This window comes from Drosophila suzukii, chromosome 3, assembly GCF_043229965.1.
Source record: "Drosophila suzukii chromosome 3, CBGP_Dsuzu_IsoJpt1.0, whole genome shotgun sequence".
Taxonomy (NCBI): Eukaryota; Metazoa; Arthropoda; class Insecta; order Diptera; family Drosophilidae; genus Drosophila; species Drosophila suzukii.
The window spans coordinates 92,242,328-92,260,853 of record NC_092082.1 but is presented as its reverse complement, the minus strand read 5'-3'; the positions used below and the strand labels follow the sequence as shown (position 1 = coordinate 92,260,853).

The window sequence follows — 18,526 nt, the reverse complement described above, 5'->3', positions numbered from 1 at the left end:
TTGGGCCATCTCTAATTCTGCGCTTGGCTTTTTAAACACTGCCGCTTTTTTTGTTTTGCCAAGCGAACTTAAATATGTCTTCCGCGAATTTGGCGAATGTTTACGCGGAGCTGATGCGCCGATGTGGCGAGTCCTACACGATCACCTACGGAGCGCCACCCACTTACCTGGTGAGTACGGTGGGACCCTCGGAGGCGGGCAAGAAGATCGTGCTGATCTTCAAGGAGGATCGCAGTGGGTCAGTGGCCAGGATCCGGGCCGCGTCCACGATCACGCCCACGAAGGTGTCTCCAAAAACTGAGGGCTCTGCGGACTTGGATCTCACGGGGAGTCCCTTGAAGGACGACTGTCTTGTGGACGCCATAGGCGACCTGTCCATAGACCTCCAGCTGGAGCACTCGAATCCCTGGAAGCTGGAGGAGGAGTATCAACGAGGAATTCCAGTGGACAAGGCCAGGTCCATCGTATGCTCCGAGTTCCTGCAGCTGGCTGAGGGACTGGGATCCGTGTGGTTCCTATGCGATGGCAGCGATCCCGCTCAGACCCAGTTGCTCCAGTATGAGTTTAACCCCACGCACTTCTCCCGGGGAATTCTGAGCTATCAGGGCGTGTTCCCCGCCTACCACGTCACCTCTCAATCTCTGGTGCGACAGCATGGCAAGCCTCCCGACGAAACTCTGATCGAGAACAGCTACCAGGTGAATCCCCACATGAGGCTGCGCTGCTCTTGGACCTCTAGTGCCGGGCTTCCGCTCCTGGTAAACCTTAACGACTGCGAGGTGTCTCTAAATCACACCTTCCGGGTGGGCGAATGCACCCCATTGACCCAGGACTTTATGAACCAGCTGCGCATTCTGGTCTTCATACGCGAGGACATCGTCTCCTACCACAAGGATGTCAGGCAGGGCGTCTCCCGAGATCCCACCTACCGTTGTGGCAGTGGCATCGACATGGACGAGTTGCGGGATTCTATTAACCATACCATGACCGATGTTTCCGGCTTTATAGATCGCTATAGCATCGGCAATGTGGAGTTCGACATCGAGGATGTGGTACAGAGGGCTAAGGTGCGTCGGCTCACGGACCTCACCGACAAGCTGTGGGAACTGCTCAAGAGCTGCGCCTCATACAAGGACCTGAAGATGGCCTTCAACATGCTGTTCCAATGCGCAGCCCGCTGTAACATAGTGGTAAGTATATCTGGCTTATGAATAACATAATTCCTATTTCACATACAATCCAAACCCTAGAACACCCCAACCAACAAAAACCGCCTGGCAAAGATTATCACCGAGTTGGCAAATCGTCGTTTGGCCATGCCCTGCCTAAGTGGCGCGGAGCCTTTGGAACTGCTGCTGGAGATTGGCCTGGAGAAGCTGTACAAGGACTACGAGTTTATCTACACGGAGAGCAAGTTGTGCAGCACCAATCTGCTGAAGGAGGACTCCAGCGAAGCGGCGAATGACGACGGCTCCCCGCAGAATCTGCCCCAGCTGCGAAAATCCCTGCATAATGCGGTCAGGGGGGATCCGATGCCAGGAGCAGGAATGCGCAAGACGCTGCTGCACCACCACGGCGCCGTAAAGTCGGGGAATGCGAAATATGCGGGGGACGACGATGATGCCGGGTTTAAAAACAGCCATTTCGACGAGCAGGAAAGCACGGAACGGGTCTCAAAGTTATTCCAAATCCACTGCACCTTGGAGCACCTTCTGATGATGCACATTCACCTGAATCTGTCCAACGGTGAGGGAGGAAAAACGACATAGCTTTTATTTTTCATTTATTTGTATGTATTTGTATTTGTTTCTCAGTTTATAACGATGTCTGCTCTGAGCTGCTGAAGAGACCCCTCAGACTAGTGGAGTCCATTGATGATCAGCTGAGTGATGTGATGGACATCCGCCTGTCTGCCCACTACGTTAGAGATCACTTGGATGGCAAGGATCCCTACTCTCGACACATCACCATGCGCTCATACAACAAGTTCCGTGAACTAAAGACCACTTTCTATTTCAATTCGGAGAACATTTGTCCCCCAAACTTGGCTCAGTGCTTTCAGTGCGATGGTAGGTTACTTTTTAATTTAATTATTTTCTATAGCCTTAGTAATTTTTCTGTATTCGCAGACAAGGAGATGGTCAAGGAGCGCACATATCATTCATGGATATATCGCAAGATTCGCTCACTCAAGTGAAGCAGGCCTGTGATATGCAATTGTACATTTACCGTAAAATTTTTAGCATATTTAGGGATAGCTAGAATTTGTAAAAGGGTCCATTTTAATTTTGTAATATTTGTCACGTCTAACATCTGTCCAGGATAGGGGACTGTTATTTTGTGTACCCTTCTGAGCCCTATAATCTGTTAAATTACATCAATTAAAGGCTTCTAGTAACTATTATTATCAACTTTAAACTATCCACGATATGTTCTTATACTCTTATTGTTCCGCATTTCAATTGCTTGTGCGTGTTGAACACGCCTTTCAACGCGTTTTCGCGAACCCCCAAAAAAGGCAGCAGTGCACACCGAAATCATGTTAAGCGAACTCGTACAAGTTTTAAGCCGACCCAGAGGCTGTTGCCGTTGCATTGGAAATCTTGAAAACCTGGCCGAAATCCGCTTCCGCCCTGCTCGCACTTTTATCGCCGTTTTTTTGCTAGCCATATTCTAAACAAAGGCCAGAATGCACCAACATTTGGCCATTCCTCCGGTGAAGTAATGCCTCAAATGAGGCGAGAGAAGCGTGTGTGCCCAATGGTGGAGGCGCCATCGAGCATTCGCGATATGTTACAATCCAATTAGCCGGTTGCGCCAGTTGTCCAACCATTGAATACTTGGCCCGTCGCCGATTGATTTGCATTTTGTCAGACGTGCGTGGAACGCGCATCGGTTCGGACGTGTTTTTTCCAGCCCTACTCCCCAGAAAAGTGAACGAAAGCTAAAGCAAGGACTTACGCGAGTGTCCTGCGCAGGGAATTTTGAAACTTGGAGCGGGAAAATAAGTTTTTTGGAACGTTAGAGTGTAAATCAAATTAAGTTCGTTCTAAACGCCAATTATCGCGAGTGCCTAATCCAATTAACAGCAAAATGGTGTGTATAAGCCAGAAAAATGGCCTGATATCCTGCTAAACCAAATTAGGAATTTAAAAAGCTATTAATGTGACCCTAAGGACATTCGATAATCTGTGCGAGTAGCCCTTGAAGTGCAAACTGTTGCGGCTGAAACGAAACCCTAGACGGCTGACGGATTAAAATCCTGTGAAACGAAGATACCCCTTTGGTTTAGTCACCCCTGAACTTATCCTTGGCAACTTTTCTAGTCAATGCAGTTATTCTCGGGGATTTTTCAACTCACTTCGAGAAAGTAAAAACTCTTGACAGACTTAAGAAGCCAAGTTAAAACTGATATGCAGTTCAATGACATTTCCACAACCTTTATAGGAACAATTATTTGGGTTAGGTCAAAAAAGTTATTTCTGGATTAGTGAAAAGAAAAATTGTCCACTTTTATTGTTATTGACTTACCCGCTTTTGTCTTATGAATTATTATCTAAGAATAATTTAAATTCAGTTTGTAAGTGAAGGAAAGTAAATTATTTATGAAGATTTTCGAAACTTTATAATAATATATGCACATAGATTATGCAATTTTAGAAAAGTTTTTTTGTGGAATTGGAAAAGTTTCTTTTATAATATTTAACGATGTTTGGCAAACATCCTTACCTCATCTTGGATATTCCTCACTCTAGGGCCTCGAGTTCTTCTTTAAGTTCGGCTATGCCTTCCTGACAATAACCCTGATGATCATGATCTGGATGTCGCTGGCCCGTGCCTCGATGTTCGCCCGTGAAATGGAGGAGACGCACTATCCGCCCTGCACCTACAACGTGATGTGCACCTGCTCGAAGTCCTCTACGGATCTGGGGATAGTGCACTGCAAGAACGTTCCGTTTCCGGCACTGCCGCGCATGGTGAACCAGTCGAAGGTGAGTTGAATATAATGGATATCACTTTGGATTTATCAGAATAAAGGGTAAGTCCTTTATATTTAAATGTAAAGTACCATACCTTAAATAATAATAGCTGGTATCTATCCTTATAGACTCAAAATGTAGCCCCGTATTAAACCTTAATTCAATTTTTTTTTTACACATTTCCCCCAATTCTCTGGTTTAGGTTTTCATGCTGCACATGGAGAACACGGGTCTGCGCGAGATTGAACCCTACTTCCTGCAGTCCACGGGCATGTACCGGCTGAAGATCTTCGGAAACCATCTCACCGAGATTCCGGACGACGCCTTCATCGGACTGGAGCGTTCACTGTGGGAGCTGATCCTGCCGCAGAACGACCTGGTGGAGATCCCCTCCAGGGCGGTGAGGCACCTGCAGAAGCTGCGCCACCTGGACCTAGGCTACAACCATATAACGCACATAAACCACGACTCGTTCCGCGGACTGGAGGACTCGCTGCAGACGCTGATCCTGCGCGAGAACTGCATCTCGCAGCTGATGTCGCACAGCTTCTCCGGCCTCCTGATCCTCGAGACCCTCGACCTGAGTGGGAACAACCTGTTCGAGATCGACCCGAATGTGTTTGTCGATGGAATGCCGCGACTGACGCGTCTTCTGCTCACGGACAACATCCTCTCGGAGATTCCCTATGACGCCCTGGGTCCCCTGAAAAGTCTGCGCACTCTGGACATCTCCCACAATGTGATTTGGTCGCTCAGCGGTAACGAGACCTTCGAGATCAAGGCCAGCACCAAGCTGAATCTGGACAATCTGCACTTGGAGTATAACCACATCGAGGTGCTGCCTCCTAATTCGTTCAAGTACTTCGATACCGTCAATCGCACCTTCTTCGATGGCAATCCCATTCACACTCTTAGGGTAGGTGTCCAAGTCCTAACGAAATTAAATTGACATCGCTCTTAAAAATCGTTTTTCGGGTTCTACAACTTATATACAATACCTAATATTTTATTTAATTATATTGTATTATTTTTTTTGTCTACCATTATTTCTAGGAAGATGCCTTCAAACCCGCTCGAATAAGGGAGATTTACATGAGGTACTGCGGCCTGACCAACATTTCGCCTGTGGCCTTTGACAGCCTGGTGAACAGCCTCCAGATCCTGGACTTGTCTGGCAACAATCTCACCAAGCTGCATCACAAGCTCTTCAACAATTTCGATGTCTTGAGGTGAGTCGAGCACCTGCACTCCGATTCACTCGGTTTCTACCCCTATTCCACTTGTAGGTATTGTCTATTGGGGGGGACTAATCGGATTGGCGGCAGCCTCTAGGGCTTCTCCAGTCCCTAAGTTCGTATCTATGCTAAGTGGGTGACCCTATTTAAAAGAATTCGAGAAAGAGGGAAAAGCCGCGCAACCAGGCAATCATGCAAAAACAGACGACACTGGGGGAAAAGCTTGAATAACAGAGTGCGATATTAGAAATCGATTTGGTTCGGTTTCTCTATATTTTATATTTTTGGAAGTCAAATATAATAATATAAATGAAAATATAATGTAAATTATGTTTCTCAATCTTTATCTTAATCATAGAGTCATCAGCATGCGGGACAACAAGATCAAGATCCAGAAGCCCACGGAGACCTTCAACGCGGTGCATTACACCCTCCTGAAACTGGACCTGAGTGGTGACCGCAATGACCCCACCAATCTGCAGACTCTTCGCAAGTAAGTGACCCCAGTGCACTGAGAAATATCCTGCTCCCCACACACCCTTCACCCCAGAACCATTCTTGTATTTATTTACAAAAAGTATGACCAGAATGCGGAACATGCGATCGCTGTCGATATCGCGTCTGGGATCCTCCTCCGTGGGACCCGAGGACTTCAAGGACTTTGGCGTGGAACTGGAGGATCTGCAGATCACACGGGCCAGTCTATCGGGAATTCAGTCGCATGCCTTCAAGCATGTGAGGGGACTCAAGAGACTAGACTTTAGCGAGAACGGAATATCCACTATTGAGAATGATGCCTTCCATGAGGTATTTCCTGGACTTCTTGATATCTTACAAGACATTTCATAATATAAATTCCTTTCTCTACAGATTGGTCACTCTCTGATCTCTCTAAAGATGTCCCACGGCTACTCGGGCAGTGCTCTGCCAGCTGAACCCCTCAGACATTTGACTTCCCTTCAAGAACTGGACTTTAGCAACAACCACATCAGCAGCATGAGTGACACCAGTTTCCATTTCCTGAAGAATTTGCGTCTCCTGGAGCTCCATGACAACCGCATTGAACAGGTGTTGAAGGGCACCTTCCAGGGCGACATCCACTCGAAGCTGGAGGAGATCTCCCTGCGCTTCAACCACCTCACCTCCATTTCCCAACACACCTTCTTCGATCTGGAAGCTCTGAGAAAACTGCAACTGGATGACAATAAGATTGACAAGATCGAGCGAAGAGCCTTCATGAACCTGGACGAACTGGAGTATCTAAGCTTGAGGGGCAACAAAATGAACAACCTGGCAGAGGAGTCCTTCCAGAACCTTCCCAAACTGGAGATCTTGGACATGGCTTTCAATCAGCTGCCAAACTTTAACTTTGACTACTTCGATCAAGTGGGTACGCTGTCCAATCTAAATGTTAATGTGAGCCACAATCAAATCAAGCAGTTAATGTACAATTCTTCATGGAGTGGACGAAATGAACACGGTATAGAACTCCTTGCTATTTCATAAGAGGATGTTGATTTTGAAGGCCTCATAATTTTAGGTTCCATGTACCATTCGAACATCAAGATATTGGATCTTTCCCACAACAACATATCCATTATTCATCCTGGATACTTCCGACCTGCTGAGATTTCACTGACACACTTGCATCTGGGCTACAATTCACTGATGGTTGGTATACATTAACGTGCATGTCCTACTTTTATCTATGTGATCTGTTCACATTTTATCTTTTTAGAACACCACCCGTGATGTCTTCGGCAACATGCCCCATTTGCAATGGCTGGACCTCAGTTACAATTGGATCCATGAGCTGGACTTTGATGCTTTTAAGAATACCAGACAACTGCAGCTGATTTACTTTAGACACAACTATCTGAGTGATATTCCACAGGATATTTTCAGGCCTGTCCAGGGCCTGCGCATCGTTGACTTTTCGCACAATCATCTGAGGGGCCTGCCTGACAATCTCTTCTATAATGGAGGAATGGAGAAGTAAACTAGAGATGCTATATGCTATGTGCAGAAATTATGAATTTATGACTCCTATAGATTGGATGTCTCGCACAACATGATGTTGAAGATCCCCTCGTCATCGATGTCCAGTTTGGCTGCCCTGACGCTATGTGAACTACACTTGTCCAACAACTTCATCTCTACCATTCACAGCATGGATCTGTCCAACAAGTTTAGGGTAAGTCTGCTGTACCTTAAGATATCTTATCCTAAAATAAACACATCTATTTGTATAGTCACTTCGCTACTTGGATATTTCCTACAACTATCTGCTGCGAATTGACGATGCCGTGTTTTCCACCATGCCAAAACTAGCGGTTCTAGATCTTTCCCACAATCGGGATCTGAAGGTCATGGATAAGTCCTTTATGGGTCTGGAAAACTCCCTGATCAAACTGGGTCTGGAGAACGTGTCTTTGAGCACGGTGCCCGAGATTCGACTAAAGTATCTGCGTGAATTCCGTTTGGGTTACAACGAACTGCCTTCGATTCCCCAGGAATTGGCTACCAATATGAGTAATCTGCGCATGCTGGACCTCTCCAATAACGATCTAACCAATGTTCCGCTGATGACCCAGTCTCTGCCTCATTTGAGGTGGGTTGATTCTAATTTAAAAGAACTTAAAACTAATTTGTATTTATATTCCCCAACAGACGACTGATGCTCTCTGGCAACCCCATTACCTCGCTGAACAACAACAGTTTCGATGGGGTGAACGAGGATCTTGAGATGCTGGATATATCCAACTTCCGTCTGCACTATTTCGAGTACGGCTGCCTGGACTCGTTGCCCCATCTGCGATCTTTGAAGCTCACTGCCTATTCCCACCTGGAACACTTTAACATTCCACATCTGCTACGCCATCACTATAACATCAGACAACTGTGGATCGAGGCTCCTCAGCCCTTTACTCGCATCGTCAAGAAGGGATCTGGACCCACCCAGGAGATGCAGACCCTTCAGTTGGGCAATCCCACCGACTTGCAGCGCGAAATGGAGGGCCATCTGCCCTCCAAGCTGACCAACATCACCTTTAGTGGTCCACAGTTTACAAATCTGAACGAACGTATTTTAAAAGTGAGTAGTAGTATACTCCAACTGATTGATATTAATTTATTTTATTCTGTTTCAGGGCATGCGTTCTCCTTATCTGTACATGCAGCTGTTCAATACCTCCATGCAGGCACTCCCGCCGAACTTCTTTAAAAATATGGGTCGAGTGCGGAATATTTCGCTGGACATTCGCTATCACAACAGAAACCTGAAGAAGATTCCCAATCCGAACACGGGAACTGTGCCATATCTGCCCAATAGTGTGTTCCTCACCGACTTGAAGATGTCCCACACGGATCTCAACTGCGACTGCGACCTGGGGTGAGGTTTTGGAACTATTATTAAATATATAAATAGTATATTATATTTACTATAGGTGGGTGGAGTTCTGGCAGCGCAAGAGGCGCCAGTACATTTGCTCCTCCCAAACCTGGACCGATACGGTCTTCCGCACCTTCATGAACTCACCTTGTCAGGTGTACGGCCGGCATAACTGCGACGATCACGATGATGACCTAAGGGAGACACGTTGTGAAAACAAAGGAGGCCAGCAGCTAATGGAGGTGGGCATGCACAGAACACTCCTCTGAAAAATATATAACTATCACGTTTCCTATATAGGCCCTCAAATTCGATCTGGAGTGCGGCTGGGACAATGCCAATTGCCGGGAGACCGCCTTCGTGGTAGTGATGGTGTGTGTGGCCATGGTCTTCTGGATGTGACTTCTGCACTTTGCATATAAGACGTCCACCGACTTTTATAGCATTCTAGAGCAAGTCTACGGCAGGCCGGTCATATAGGTCCTGCCGTCTAGAGTTTAAGCGTGATGATGAGACTTTGGCCACTTTGATACCTTTCGCAGTTAGTTGTTTCTCTTCCGAAAACCTTCTCTCACCGATCCGCTGGTCCTTGGTAACGCCTTATATGTAGTATCCTCACCACTCACCACTTACACACTCCATTCTTCACCTCGCCTCACTGTCTATCTCCATGTATGTATATTTTTGTAGGCCTTAGTGTAAACCATATCTAATCCAATTATCTAATAACCCCGCCTGACCTGGCCCTATTTTCTGTACTTCTTTTATAAGTTAGGTCACTGCGCTGCTTAAACGATTCCAAAATGAAAGTCTGTAAAATGTTTCATAAACATATAATAAATATTTACGGTAGGTTAAGTTCGCCGTCTCGTACTTTATTTTTTGAAACTTGCGATTGGGACATTATGATTTTTATGGGTCTGTGAGCAAGAGCACTTGCTACAGCAAGTTAGGTTCACAATTGCCGGACCAGGCTGGTCCAGAAACAAACAATTAAAAACTTTTCCCTTAAAGTTTCCCCTCTTCGGCCGGTTTTTCCATACGATAAATAATTGTGTAAAGCGGATAACGTTTTTTCCCCACCTTTTATTTCCCTTCCTTTTTATGGCTCTTTTAAGGGAATTTGTAGAGAATTTTCGCTCAGCATAAAAGGAATAGATAAAGAATATTAAATTCTTAAAAACATTGACATCGTCTTAAATATACTACGAAGAAGTATACAAAATAGGTTTAAAATTTCAAATTTCAACAAAATATTTCAAGATTACAATGTTCCCAAAAATTATACAAATTTTATTATTACATTTTTTTTAATATCCTTTCAGTAAGAGTATTGCAATAGTCTCCCCTTCATAATTCTTGTTTCTTGCTTTTTACACACATATTTTTTGGCAGTTTTATTGAGCTAAAGTACTTTGTGATATATGGACAGGCTGAGGAGGCGACGGAGCACTAAAGTTCAAATGGGGCAGCAACAATCTCATCAACCTCCCGTTTATGCACTTTTCCGATTCCGGTGGCGGGGGTGGGGGCCTCGCAGCGACCGCAGTAGTGGAGCTGTGGACAGGCGGCAAAAGCCGGAAGGGAAAAATATGAGTTTGTAGTGGAAAGTGTCTAGAGCTCTTTCTGTGGCCGCCGGTGGCTGGCAGAATTTTTACCTGTTGGCCAATTAAATTTTCAAAACGCGGCCGCACAAAAGTCCAGGCACCCATATTGCGATGCTCTTCCTGACTCCAAACGAAAGCTGCACAGAGAAAAATCATACATAAAGTAATTTGTACATTTTGGGTAATTTGAAACAGCATAATATTAGCCGATCCTTACATTTTTTGGTATTAAAGAATAAAATCTTATATTATTATCTTTACTTGTATTAATACCAAAATATGATTTCTAATCAATACTTAACTTTATGTGGATATCAATAAACTTAAATTTTGAAATATAAAAATCTTTAAAGAAGAAAATATTTTAGAGAAAGATAACAACTTGAAAATATATACAGCAATTTTAATATTGATAGAATTCTTTTCTGTGTAAAAGGAAGCGATGGAGAATACAGTACAGAACCGGCCAACTTTGTGGGCAAAGTTTACGACGTGGACTCACATTGCACGTTGCCGTATTGGGCCAACTGGGCCTGGAGCTCCTGGATGGGGAAGGGACTCAGGGACTCCAGGCGTATTATGGCCGTGTCATAGGCCTGCCGCCTCTCGCGCTCCTCGGCGAGATTGTAGTAGTGCTTTCCGCTGCACAGGATGACCTTGCGCACCTGCTCCGGCTTCGTGGTGGTGTCGCCTGTCGGAGGAGGTGGGTGGGTGTGGTTTGGATGTGGGTGGCAGGAAGTGGGCGCAATTTAATGAAGAAAACATAAATAAAGAACGTTATAAAGAGCTTCACAGTGGAGTTCTCCAACCCCTGGATACCCCGTATATATCTTTTAGAGTGTTAAGTAAAATTAATTCATTTTTTAATTACGTATTTTTTAAATTGCTAGTACAGTGGTAAAAATATTTAAATAAATCCCACTAATTAATACCTATATAAACGAGATTCTCATTCTTTAAGTTTGTCTGAAACACTTCTCCACATTTTTATTTCATAACTCGTTTGAAGAACAGATAGTAGGTTGAACTTTTAATAACCGAGGTGAACTGCAGCTATACAAACGAACACAAAGTAACACAAAATGAATCGTAAACTTTTGATCATAAAACTGAGTTAACTTGAATTTCATTTTAAATTGTATTTTACATTTTTTAAAGTAGGAGAGTAGTTAAAAAGAATACCATGAATGTGGTGACAAAATGTTTGAATATCTCAGTAGGTAATAACTATTTTGCCACAAAAAGATAGTCCCTGATCCGCAAAAAAGTATCTCCATACCAAGACTGTTTTCCTCGGAGCCTGTTGAGATAAACCGAGTCCATTACTCACCCAGGACATTGTGGAAGAGCGTGCCCGACTGGAAGTCCTCGTGCGAGGAAGTGGCGGCCGGAAGACGGAGGAGCGTTTTGGGGGCCACCACCACCAGCGGCTTGCGGAAGTTCCGCGCCAGCTGGCGACGCAGGACATGGTAGTACTGGGCGGGGGTGGTGGGGTTCACGATGTGCACGTTGACAGAATCGCCATCGGCGGATGTTTCCTTGGAGTCGCAGAGCTGCAGGAAGCGCTCTATGCGACAGGAACTGTGCTCCGATGCAGCGCCATCGTATCCGTGGGGCAGGAGCATCACCAGGGCATTGGACTCCATCCATTTGGCTGGAAGAGATTCCCTTAAGTAAGGAGGCTAAAGAAACAAGCCAACTCACTCTCTCCCGAAACAATGAAGGTGTCGATGATGATCTGAGCTCCATTGGCAAAGTCCCCAAACTGCGCCTCCCAAATAATAAGATTGTCTGGATTGTCGATGGCCATTCCGTACTCGAATCCCAGAACCGCCTCCTCCGACAAAATACTGTGAGCCAGCTCCAGTTTTCCGCCGTTTCCGCCCTCCATGCTGTTTAGGGGTATGAACATCTCGTTGGTCTGCTGGTCCACCAACATGGCATGGCGATGGGAGAATGTTCCCCGACCCACGTCCTCGCCGCTGATCCTCACATTGTGTCCCTGGTACATCAGGCTGCCAATGGCTAGGGCTTCGGCGGTGGACCAATCGATCTTGACTCCGTTCTCCAGCTTCTTGAGGCGTGCATTCACATGGGTTTTCAAAAGATGGGGGTGTATGTTCTATAAATCAGAATGGAACTTTTTCGATTTAACAGAGTATTTAAAAATCAACCATCTTACAAAGTCATCCGGGAAAGCCACACTCTGCTGGCCTATATAATGCAGCAGGGAATAATCCAGCCCAGTATCCCAATAGGTCAACTCCTTAGTTGGTGCCAACTGAAGGTCCTTCCACTGCTTTTCAAAGTAGGAAACCGGTGGCTGGTAACTAGGAGCCAAGACCAGCTCCTCGCCCAGGTACTTCATGTACTCATCCCTCATTTCCTTGGCCCTTGACTCCGGGAGAACCTGCTCCTTGGCCAACTGCTGAGCATACAAATCCGGCACCGATTCCCGCTGATGGACGATCTTGTAGATGAGCGGGTTGGTAAAGGTGGGATCGTCCAACTCATTGTGACCCCATCTCCTGAAGCAATTTAGATCGATGAAGATGTCCTTGCGGAACTCCCGCTGATACCTGAAGGCCAGGTTTGTGATTCTGGCCAAAGCCTCTGGGTCATCACCATTGACGTGGAACACCGGTGCTTGGATGGACTTGGCCAAATCGGAGGTGTAGGCCGTGGATCGTCCTCGATCTCCGGGCGTGGTGAATCCCACCTGGTTGTTGACAATCAAGTGCAGACTGCCGCCCACCTCAAAGTGCGGCACGTAGGCCATGTTGAGGCACTCCTGGTTGATTCCCTGGCCGGCAAATGCCGCATCGCCGTGGAGGATTACATTGAGCACGTGCTGACCAAAGGGCTGGCTGCCCGTTCCGAAGGCTCCTTCACCTCTCGACTGCTGTTTGGAACGCGCCTTTCCCATGGCCACCGGATTGGCAGCCTGAAAATGAGAGGAGGAGGCACAAGATGCTCGAAGTCGGGAATCAAATTTCAAAGTTTGACGTGTGTCGGCTTACCTCCAGATGCGAGGGATTGCGCACCATGCTGAAGTTGAGCTTCTTGCCCAGTATTTCCAGCTGCTCGGAAACATCTGTGTGCGATTCAGGTTCAGGTTTGATTAAATTAAGCATACGCCATGTGTGCTTAGGCTAGCACGCCCACAAGGGTGGGTAAGGACTTTAATATAAATGGAGACTATGAAATACCCAGTTTTTAAAAACAAGCCACACAGCTTAATTAGTTATTGTACAGTTTAGAAATATAGGGGTATCTCTACCTATTAATCTTTAACTGCTCATATTATTTAGGTATTGCTAAACTTTCTTTCAGTTCAAGTGATATATAATAGTGGAGGGGATTGTCTTTCTTGTATTCTTGTTCAATAATATTAATATTTAAGTTTGGTATTTTTATATTTTTTGAATATGTGGCTTGTATTTTGAGGTCCTCTAAGACATTATGGGCCCATAGTGATCTCTCATTCACCTGAATGCCCTGTAATTCCCGCATAAAAACCCACCGAAATTCCCCGGCAAAGTTTCACTTACGGAAATGACTTATGACGTCGGACATGGCCTCGATGTCTTCGGAAAACTCGGATGCGCCGCTGAGTTTGCGGAAAACTTTCGCCGGCCGCATATTGAGGAGCGCCGCCTGCAGCGGAGTCCTTCCTCGATGGGGCATTGCCAGGACCACGTGCTCGATGTTCGCTGTCATTCCATTGTATAATTTTTTATCGTTGCCGTCGCCGTTTCCGTTGTTTTTTGGGGTTGCATGCGAGAGGGAAAAGTTTTGGGAAAAGCAGATTAGGGTTAAGTAAGCGTGCCGTGATATGTGAGTGCCTGTGGGTGGCTATAATTTAGGTGGGTTGGTGGTTAAGTTCGCCATCTCTGTGGACTGTCACGAGACAAAGTTTGGCGTCCTGAAATGGGTGCGCGATTTCGCGTTGCGCTAATCGTGTTTTAAAAGCGGGCAGCACGCACGGACTCGAATAAATCATAGGACTAGGACCAAAGACTTGAAAATATTGTACATGGGATGAAGCATCAAATATACCATATTGTTATTTTAAACGTATGCTGGTTTAATTTATTTCGGAATTAATATTTTTATGACGCTTAAAAAATTGTACTGCTATTTAAAAGTTAAAGTTCAAAGTTACCTTTGGAAACATGATTTCAAATATAGTTTTAAAATACAATATGGTTCCTTTAAATTAAAAAAGGATGTTATACACACCTTGGACGCTGTCACGGAGCAGTTGCCAGAAGAAGGCCAGCATGGACTCGGCTCCTTCGCCTCCGTACCTCTTGACTGTGGGAAACTTGAGTGCCATGAAATTGTCCCAGGCCTGCGACTTAATTAACAGCTCGGCGATTTCGCAACGCTCGCTGTTTTCCAGCTGCTGCTGCTCGAGCGTCTCGAAGTTCGTGGCCAGCCACTCGCGCTCCTCGATGTCCTGCAAAAATAAGGAAGCGGGATCAGCGCACTGTATTTATGGGAGGGTATACACCGGAAAGAAATTTACCTTATAAAAAAGTTTTAATTAAAATACAAAGTATTATTCCTCATTAATTTATTTTCATAAGGCAAGGCTTTTGATGAAAACGTGAATTCTTTCTGATTGCTTATTTGTGTTTGCATTAATGCAGATTTTCTGGACTCCTCAAGGATTTTCTCCGACTATTTTAATGGGGGGCACTTACCTCGACATAGGAGAACTCGGCGCTGGCCGAGCGGCCGCAGTAAATGTCCTTGAGCAGCTGCTCCAGCTGGGCGACGTTGTGGGCCACCTGCGGACCACTTAAGAGGCCACCGGTGCGCACCGTCTCCTGTGTCTGCAGTCCATAAAATGCGGGACTTAATTCCTGCAGCTCCTGCTTGCTGTGTCCACGTGGCCGGGAAAATTCAGAAGACAAATACACACAGTCAGTCCGACAGGACATTACAAAGGAGCCAGAAAGGAGAATAAAATATGACATTTGCCGGGATGATTCGGGATGGGTGTGGGAGTGGGAGTGGGTGCCTCCTACCTCGTCCTGATGCTGATGGGATTTACGGCTGCCAATTTGTGCCCGTGCTGGCGAAAGGCCTCCACGAAACGATAGACGTTGGCCTGCGCGTTCCTGGAAGCCCGCACATCCTCGGCCACTGAAACACATGCGTAAACAATATAAATTCCGCCCGACGTTATAAATTATTTAAAAAAGGATTCACGTGCAACACACCGCCCACTGCCACACTGTGCGGCCTTTTGAATTTATTGGCCTTTTACTTTTATGATATTTGTTCTTTGCTTTTTACGCTCCGCTTCATTTTGATGGACTAGCTGGCAGGTATGTGCACTTTTGAATCATATTTGACGCAAATATTTGGCATTTGATATGGAATGGAAAATGACATGAGTTCGGGGTGAATGCAAAAGGGTCATGTTTTATTTTATTCAGATTTTTGAATTAATTCTAAGCCACTGACATGTTACAAATCAGTAGTGGTTCCAATAATATATGAGATTATGAATTGTATACATTTGATTTTTAATAGAAACATTTACTTTTTATAAGAGTATTTCAAAACTCTTATATCAATTTTAAATTTCAATTAAAGTGTATTCAATGTTTGCTCTTCACAAAAAAATTCCCAATTCGTGTTACATATGAGAAATGGCAATGGTTGTTTTTATCGGTTTTTTTTGGGCCATTTTATTCTCTGGTTGAGCCATTGACAACTCGTTGGCTGCTTAGGTGTTTACGTGCTAAAGTGTTATCCTGCTTATAGGATTTATGTGCGATGACGCATATCACTCGATTACAGGGCACCTTGAGAATCCAAGTCCGTGGGACAGGACACGGGTCATCGACACCTGGACCCGCATTAAAACTCAGTTCTCTTTAAAAGAAATATATGCAATTTCTAGGCGGTATTTCGGTGATAAATCAATTTAATGTTAAAGAGTGGGACGTCTGGACAGGAGAACAGGGCGTATGATGAATTGTATTTGCGGCGACAACATTTCAACTTGAGCGTGTAAATATTATTGGAGCACAGCGGCGCGTCCTTTGCCAAAGGATAATGGTTGCCCTGACAGAGATGCAACCGAAGGACGAAGTGCAAACAAGTCGATGAGCCGAATGGGGGTCTCTTCCCACTCCATATCAGGGGAACTAAAGCGTACATACATTGGGAAAAATGTGACGGTTGAACTAATAAATTACAAAATATCTCAAAAATCAAATGAAAATAATTAAGGTCACCAATTTCCTCATAATTTAATTGTAAGTATATAGGAAGTGCGGGGAATAATACGTCTATTCGCAACTCAGTTCAGCAGGTACTTCAAAGCGCTATTTTAACTATCTTAAAAATCATAAAAAACTGGGGTCACCAAAGTCTATCTATCATATCATAGCTTTCTTCCCATTCCTTGAAAATTCTTGAATTTAAATTAATTTCAAATGTTTTAAAATTAACCATGACGGAAAACAACGTCTTTCTAATGCAGATTGATGAAGAAAAAAATGGCAAACGATAGAGGTTCCTAATCCTTTCTATTTGATGGCAAAGTCAGCTTGGTTTTAGAAGCTTTACAAATTAGTATCTTAAGCTGTATATTGTTTTTTATCATTCTCTGAAATAGTTATTTACAGTGCAGCATCTCAGGCAGCTGATGTCACTTGGTCAAGCGTCGAGGGCTTTCCTCTGCTGGCCAGTCAAAGGCTGCCGGCGGACTATAGTCCGTCTATGGTATTCCGGGTTCCAACTACCAACTGCTGACTGCCGGCTGGTGTCTGCTGGCCATGGTGTCGATAAGCCCCAATTGTGTACGCAACGGATGCAGGACAAGCACAAAGGAGCTCCCGTTTTGGGGTCCTTTGTTTGCCGGGCTTTGATATTTAGCCGGGTCTTTTCAGACTCCCTGTTGTGCGTTTTAGGGATAGATATAGTATCTCTGCACTGGACACCCGCCTCTCCATGCTTAATTAGTGCAGTTCACAGGGGGTCTGCCACAATCTCTGGGTTCTAATTATAAATTCCGAGCGCCGGCTGTGCCATATATTTAAAGTTTATCAGATTTTAGAGTGAAAACATGTGATAAGCTAAGAACTTTAAGATTAGCTTGGGTAGGCAACAGGAAAGAGGGTAGCATTAAAGCCATAAAAAATATTTTACTAGCCAACAAGAGTTGTATTTTGTTGATAGTCTGGGAGGCGAACACAATGAATTCTTATATTCATAACGATTTATGAACGAGAACTATTTTTGGAGCAGACAAATATTATATATTTAAATGGATACCGCCTTAATATTTTCTTCTGAACCTAAACTATTTCCCAATACACTCTCCGATTACAGGGTAGTCTGTGATGTATCTTCTTCAAACAGGTCGCCTCGGACATGTTCGAAGTGCAGCATGAGTTTCAGCCGCCCGAGATTGAGTTTTTGTGTTTGAGTTTGACTTTTGCTTCTGGTTCCCAAGTTACCCAGTTTACCCACAGTAATTTGCTTTTGATCTTTTGTTAAGGTTGTTGTTTTATTGGAGTTGTTGTGGCGGGATTGTTGTGGGTCAGCTGCTGGGATTCCACTGATAAAGAGTCGGTTGGCAAATCCCACGCACACTTAAACACAATGTCACTGCACAGAAAACTCCAGTGGTTTTTAGTTTGTTTGGGTACATTTCCACTGCTCATTTATTTGTTTTTGATCCCGAAACACTCTTATCGATGCGATGGTTATCTCGACGGATGAGGTTTTTATTGAAGTCTTGGCAACACACTTTTTCACATTTGGATTAACAGGCGTACCTTGAAACTCGCGCTGGGCAATCGGCTTATAGCCCCAAACGCCCTTTTCGCTGTGATAGCATCGCGATAGTGGGCGTGGCAGTTTCACGATACTGGCCTCCGAGTGCGCAAAGTAACGCAGCATGCTGATGGATTAAGAACTAGGCGTATCTGCCGGATCACCTGATAAATACGAACACGGACTGGCGGTCTCTTCACGTCGCCGTTCGACCCAGAACTAAAATCTATATCATTTTGTTTGGATTCCGAGACCCCCTGAAGCATTTTAAATACTGATAAGCGGTGAAAGAGAACCAAAGAGTGTCTATATAAATGTATCTGCTGAATAATCAGATGCCTCTCTTTGTTATCTTTGGTGTTGCCTACTTTTGGGATGGTCACATACCAGACGATCGCTGTTAATTAACAGAGTGCTCGTTTGGGTTCTGTTGAAAATATAAATCTAACAGAATTGTTATACACTTGTCTGAAATGATAATGACACCAAAACATGGAAATAGATTGCTGG

The 18,526-nt window shown here is 44.8% G+C and overlaps 3 protein-coding genes across 3 annotated transcripts; 2 read left to right on the top strand and 1 right to left on the bottom strand.

Moving 5' to 3' along the window:
• Positions 1–12: 12 nt before the first annotated feature.
• On the top strand, positions 13–2,418 carry Zwilch (zwilch kinetochore protein). The gene is made up of 4 exons (XM_017075839.4): positions 13–1,190; positions 1,251–1,746; positions 1,815–2,069; positions 2,130–2,418. Exons 1-4 carry the CDS (start codon positions 75–77, stop codon positions 2,195–2,197), a joined length of 1,935 nt encoding a protein of 644 aa, XP_016931328.4. The 5' UTR covers positions 13–74; the 3' UTR covers positions 2,198–2,418.
• A 451-nt stretch (positions 2,419–2,869) lies between these two features.
• Positions 2,870–9,464, top strand: chp (leucine rich repeat containing G protein-coupled receptor chaoptin). Its single transcript, XM_065866867.2, has 15 exons — positions 2,870–3,096; positions 3,756–3,992; positions 4,183–4,896; positions 5,034–5,209; positions 5,574–5,708; positions 5,794–6,022; positions 6,086–6,695; positions 6,756–6,886; positions 6,954–7,210; positions 7,268–7,409; positions 7,468–7,826; positions 7,886–8,309; positions 8,365–8,606; positions 8,662–8,848; positions 8,907–9,464. Exons 1-15 carry the CDS (start codon positions 3,094–3,096, stop codon positions 9,006–9,008), a joined length of 3,948 nt encoding a protein of 1,315 aa, XP_065722939.2. The 5' UTR covers positions 2,870–3,093; the 3' UTR covers positions 9,009–9,464.
• A 394-nt stretch (positions 9,465–9,858) lies between these two features.
• On the bottom strand, positions 9,859–18,231 carry LOC108010762 (probable 2-oxoadipate dehydrogenase complex component E1 homolog). Its single transcript, XM_036819788.3, has 12 exons — positions 18,019–18,231; positions 15,250–15,367; positions 14,923–15,100; positions 14,456–14,675; positions 13,765–13,926; positions 13,234–13,307; positions 12,396–13,157; positions 11,918–12,335; positions 11,544–11,867; positions 10,716–10,904; positions 10,265–10,350; positions 9,859–10,163 (listed from the first exon to the last, which is right to left on the bottom strand). Exons 1-12 carry the CDS (start codon positions 18,140–18,142, stop codon positions 10,059–10,061), a joined length of 2,760 nt encoding a protein of 919 aa, XP_036675683.3. The 5' UTR covers positions 18,143–18,231; the 3' UTR covers positions 9,859–10,058.
• Between the last annotated feature and the right edge of the window lie 295 nt (positions 18,232–18,526).